Source organism: Rhamphochromis sp. 'chilingali' (genome assembly GCF_963969265.1).
Source record: "Rhamphochromis sp. 'chilingali' genome assembly, chromosome: 4".
NCBI classification, from domain to species: Eukaryota; Metazoa; Chordata; class Actinopteri; order Cichliformes; family Cichlidae; genus Rhamphochromis; species Rhamphochromis sp. 'chilingali'.
This window is the reverse complement of record NC_137948.1, coordinates 20,621,269-20,627,268: the sequence shown is the minus strand read 5'-3', so window position 1 is coordinate 20,627,268 and position 6,000 is coordinate 20,621,269. Positions and strand designations below refer to the sequence as shown.

Sequence of the window (6,000 nt, the reverse complement as noted above, 5' to 3'; positions counted from 1 at the left end):
TGCCTAATAATTCTGCACTCCCTGTATCTTGAAAAATATATTTGATGTATTAAGCTAAAATGTAACTTCACTCATAATATGTGTTCAAACTTTGGACCATAAAGGTTTTTATAACTCACCTGTTTGGATTTTAACGTTTAAAGTTTGGACTGTAACCACATTGACTGAAAGCTGTGCTGACAGAGGAAGGTGTTGCAGTCACCGTCTACTAGACTAATTGTTGTCATTCAACCATGTTACTCATGTTAATGCCTCTTGGAACATTTATGATGGTTTTATTTGGAAAAACTAGGTGCTATGCTATGAGGTACAGCCTATTCAGGAAGGGCTTCTTTGGTTTGAGAAACAGCTAATATATTGATGTCAGGAAAAAAGTTAACATGGGTTTAATAGAGCTTTTCACAACTCTATTCAAAAGAAAAGGAAGTTCCATTTTTTTTGGATTAGCAGTAGGGCTAAAGAAGTCCCAGGTTTCACAAGTGCTGGAAACATTCCTCTGAGATTTTTGTCCATGTTGGCATGATAGCATCACACTGTTGCAGCAAATTTGTTAGTTGCACATGCATGATGTCAACCTCCTGTTCCAACACATCCCAAATGCGCTGTTGGATTGGAATCTGCGGAGGCTATTTCAGTACAGTGAACTCACCGTCATGTTCAAGAAACCAATTTAATATTAATTAAGCTTTGTGACATAAACGATTATCCTGATATACGATGCATCAACAAGGATGGATCCAGACTTTGTAGCCTCAGTTTCCTGTTCTTACCTGATAGGAGTGGTACCACACGTGGTCTTCTGCTTGGGCTTCAAAATATGACATATTGTGCCAGAGATTTTCTTCCACATACCTTAATTGGAACAATTAGTTATTTGATATTCTCCTGCCTTCCTATCAGTTCGAAGCAGTCTAGCCATTTTCCTCTGACTGCTGATATCAATATCAATTTTCACCCAGAGACCTGCTGCTCACTGGACATTCAGCCCGTTTTCTGTAAATCCTAAACCATTTCATGTTTAAAGTCACTTAAATTGACTTTCTTGCCCATTCTTATGCTCAGTTTGAACTTCAGCAGGTAATCCTGACCAGTTGCTCCAGTGTGATTGGCTGATTGGATATTTGTATTAACAAGCAGTTCCAAAAGTATACCTAATCAAGTAGCCAGTGAGTATAGACTGGAAATGAGTAATACAGAAAGTCACCTTTACTTTTTTGTTTAGGCCTTAAAACACAAATAAAAGTGGGAAAACAGCAAATTCTGGTTTACAGGCTTATGTGTGTGTGGTTTTAGAAACAAACTGCAGTTGAAAAACATATTTCTTGTTGGTTCCATTAAGGCTTGGTGGCTCTTTCAGGTCACAACAGACGCGTTCATATTTAACACCAACAAGGTCCTGTGAAATTAAAATGAACAGATGAAAATATGCAGAAAGTTCATCCAGAGCAGACGAGACTGCGTGCCTCTGCTCTTGTGGTGGCCATTTCTGCATCAGCCTTACTGCAAAGAATCACATCTTGTGTTTTCAGGAGTTGTCACCATAAAAGCTTCTGTGTTCTTGCTGGTCAGGACATCTTTCACAGGAACAACCACTACAAATAATTCATGATTGTTTCTTTCAGGGGAAAGAGGGAGGGGTGGCTGGGTTAGGTGGGGGTGTGCGGGGGTAACAGAGTGCACCGTGCATCCACCAAGATGCACAGCTGACGGGTGCTAATGTGAGTTACTTACATAATCCCATTTCTAGAGAGTCACAAAAATCCTGACCTCTGGTAAATCTCTCTCCACACTGGGGGAAGAGAGAGAGGAAAGCCAGCTATTTGCCTTTTGAATGGCCACTCTGCAAAACCTCTGTCCTACTGAGTAAATTTTTCTGTTAATCCACCCATCCATGTAAAACATCTACTCCGATCTGAAAGCTGGAGGTGAGGATGAGAAGGATGCACCTCCCTCTGCCTGATTCAAGCATGTATTCACCTACGGGTGTCCCCTTTACTTCCAAAGTACAACTATATATATTTTCTTCATAAAAGGGTCATATTTTCTCCCTTTTTCTTCTCCACCTAATTCAGCCTGCTATTTTTATAAACTTTTCAACAGCCCCCCTTCAAATTTTGATTCAGAATATTTTAACCTAAAGATTTTGTTGGGCACTGATCAGCAAAGATAAAGCTTATGTCTACACACAGGTAGAAACAGCTGCACCACCCACAGTTATCCAAACACACTCCCTAATCCCAGGATGGGAAAAAGACTTTAGAAGACATCCAGATGTAGTGTAGCAGTAAGGTGGGTTATTTTGTGGGTCCTCGAGATCTCCCTGGTGGGAAAAATTCAGTGCTTCACTTTTCCTGTCCCTCTACATCCGGGGTTTAGTCTGTTCTCCTTGTGTTTGCCTTACCCCTCGACCCCTGAAATGATCCCGCTCAGATGGGAATGTGCGTCAGCTTGTCTCTGTCGCTCCTGTCCTCAGTGTCCGTCACTTGTTCTGACCTCGTCCCTCTGTGATAAAACACAGTCACCGTAGTGTTCCCGCTGTCCTCACTTCCCCTCGTGTTTGTCGCGCAGGAGACGTCCAGCCTCACCTTCGTCGGGCTTTCTCGCTTGGAGTTTCCCGCCTGGTTACTCGCCATTACCGTCTCCACCGCGGCACTCACCGCGGCCAAAAATCCGCGTCCCCGGCAGCGCAACAGGCGCAGGAAAGCGTCTCTGAAGTCCGCGTTGAACGCATATATGACCGGGTTTAGAGACGAATTGCTCCAGCCGATCCACACAAAGACATCAAAAGTTTTTTCGCTAACGCAGTAAGGGCCGCGTTGGGCCGCCGGAGCAGCTGGTCCGGGACAGAAAGGCAGAGCGCAGTTGAGGATAAAGAAAGGCAGCCAGCAGCAGACGAACACGCCCATTATGATGCTCAGAGTTTTGAGCACTTTTGTCTCTTTTCTGATGGAGACTTTGAGCTCGCAGTGTGACTGATTAGAGGGCTGGCAGTCCGGATGTAGACTGATGTGAGACTGAGACGAGCGGGTGCTCATTTCTGTGCACAGGTGTGAAATCAGTTCAGGAACGTCCGAGCGGCAACTCTGCGCGTGCTCAGCAGCCCGCTCCAAGGAGGATATCATGCGTATCTGCATTTGGGCTATCCGGTAGATGCGTGTGTATGTCACAATCATGATCGCGACCGGGATGTAGAAGCTGATGAGGGAGGAGGAGATGGCATATGTGCGGCTGAGGCTTGAGTCACAGCTGTCAATACTACTACCGTAGTGCGCCGGATTCTCCCCGGTTGGGTCACCGATCTCCGCCCGGTGCCAGTTTAGCTGTACAGGAACGAAGGAGATGACCACAGACACTGTCCAGGTCACACCGATGATGACGGATGCAACCCTCCTATTCATACTCCTCTCATAGCGAAACGGGTTGGAGATGGCCCAGTATCGGTCCACACTAATGACGCACAGGTTTAGGATGGAGGCCGTTGAACACATGATGTCGCAGGCCAGCCAGGTTTTACAGAAGCCCCCGAACGGCCAGAAACCGGCCACTTCGGCCACCGCTTTCCACGGCATCACCAGCACGGCCACCAGGAGGTCCGACAGAGCCAACGACACGATGAAGACGTTGGTTACTTTTGCGCGCAGGTGCCGATAGCGATAAACGGCCGCGCACACCGTGAAGTTACCTAAAAGTGTCCAAATGATGAGCAGCGCCAGAACACAGCCCGTCAAGACGCGGTGCGCCGGTAACCCTTCCCGGCTCCTAGCTCCTACCAGCGCCAAGCCGGTTGTATTATTCATCGCCTCGTCCTGCGCTCGGCCACATGTCGAAGTTAAAGTGCGAGAATCCTCGCCACTAACAAAACAAGAGTCTTAATGGTAACCCACAGTGGCGACTGAGTGTCCTGCTCCACTCGGGCTGATCTCAGCTTCTGCTCTGAGCGCACAGCAGACTGACTGGGGACCTGATGCACCACCAGCTATGCTCACTGCTGACAGCACAGCTCCCAGACGCGCAGAGCTGAGAGAAGTTTGCCACCTGAGAAAAGCAGAAATCATGTCGAGCCATTTTTAATTTTCTCTGTGAACAGTTTCATTCTGCATTACTGTTTGAGATTAATCCCTTCCCGGTCTCTCACTCTCGCTCTCTCTCTCTCTCTTATTTTCCTAATCTCAGGACTCTTACCATCAGTGGAGACGTTGCTGTAACTAAATGAAAGCAGGATGATTCAACACAAACACACAAAAGACTTTCCTTTACAGATGTTCCCATTAATTTAGGCCAGTTTTTCAGTTCATAGAGATTACAGCCAGAAATGCTGAAACTAAAATCCCCCCATAGCGTTTTATTATTACAATTTTTTTGTTTCATGCATTTGAATCAGGATATTCGTTTTGGTTTTCTTTGTTTTTTCTTTCCTCACAGACACATTCAGTGTCTCTAATCTTTATTTATAACAGTGTCTTGAATATTTATGTATGACAGGAATACATGGCTTTTTGGTTTATTATCTAAATATAGTTGTCAAGATAGTCTATGTGGCAGGCAGAGTGTGGACCCAAATGCAGGACACAGAAACAGTCCTTAACTCCAAAAAGTTGTATTGCTTTGTATTTTAGTATTCTCACAAAAACCAAAAATACAAAAGCCAAGACAGTGCTGGAAAAATGCAGAAAACTCAGAAGCTAAGGAAAAACTAAGGGAAAACACAAAATACAGGAGCACACTACTAGAGAGGAGCCTCAGAAAATAAATACACAAGAGGTGGGAGCACAGCTGGAACTAAAGTTAAACTAAACCCTTAACTAAACTTAACTAAAACCTAAAAAATGACACAAAAGTTACCAAAACAAAACTAACTAACTAAAACAGGAGACAGCTAAGACAGAGCCGGAGACTTAACAAGGTACGGGAAACACACAGCAGGCAGAATAAACTGAAACGGAATATAAGACAACTATAGCCAAGTATTAAAAATATAGCCTGAGGATGTAAACAAACATAATATCTGCAATTATCCATTAATTAAAAAAGAGTCCATAACACACAACGTTGCATCAAAAGACCCAGGACCATGACATCTCTTCATCTGGTTTCACTCAAAAATATTTGCATGTTTTCAAAACAGTGAAGTCAGTCACATCATTTGTAGTGTTTATTTTCCCTCAATCACCCAGTATCCAAACAATCACGTCCTTAATCTCATTATATTGGTTTATCAGCTAATCATTATTTTCACATAATTTCTGTAAATCCATGCTTTGGTCAAGGACACAGGAGAATTGTTACAGTATCAAATTATTCAATTTCACAACAATAGTTTGATTTTCTGCTCAAAAAGATGCTTTGACTGACCAGGAGACAGCTGGCCTGTATCCAAAGGTAACAAAAACACCTACAAAATCCAGTTTGTCACATTTTCAGTCTTATAATAAGTTAACAGACTGCTGGCTGTTACTTACGATGATGGTGATATGGTGTTTTTTTAATATTAACTCTCAGAGATTCAGACTGTATTCCCTTATGTTTTGTTTTACCATGTATTCATGCACTGTGTTGTACTGTTTTATCTGCCAGGCCTCTGGTAGAGAACCCAAACTTGAAGTATAAAAAAAAAACACGGTCAATCCTTCAAGCTCGGGTCCTCTACCTGAGGCCTGGGAGCTTGAGGGTCCTGCGCAGTATCTTAGCTGTTATATATTATATATATATATATATATACATGACATGCATACACATTTCTTCAGAGGACTTTGACATAAACTTCTTTTCTGGAGACTTAATCTAACCCAAACTCAGACTACTACTTTACTCACTATACTTTCAGGTGAACACTGAAACGAAGTCGGAGAACAAGTGCTCAGCTGAAATAAAGTAATTTACATTACTGGAATTCATATTTTGTCTCCAAAACAGAGTTAGGTCAAGACTGTATAAACAGAATAATGGTCTGTTCCCACAACATCAGTAATACAAGTGCACTCAAACACAGACACACACAGA

The 6,000-nt window shown here is 43.3% G+C and overlaps 1 protein-coding gene across 1 annotated transcript; it reads right to left on the bottom strand.

The window, feature by feature from the left end:
• Positions 1 to 1,225: 1,225 nt before the first annotated feature.
• LOC308396249 (D(1) dopamine receptor-like) lies at positions 1,226 to 3,853 on the bottom strand. Its single transcript, XM_080881411.1, has one exon. It carries the CDS (start codon positions 3,795 to 3,797, stop codon positions 2,427 to 2,429), a length of 1,371 nt encoding a protein of 456 aa, XP_080737537.1. The 5' UTR covers positions 3,798 to 3,853; the 3' UTR covers positions 1,226 to 2,426.
• Between the last annotated feature and the right edge of the window lie 2,147 nt (positions 3,854 to 6,000).

Excerpts from the sequence above, each read along its gene's own strand:
- LOC308396249 (XM_080881411.1), bottom strand. The coding sequence starts at position 3,797 with ATGAATAATACAACCGGCTTGGCGCTGGTAGGAGCTAGGAGCCGGGAA.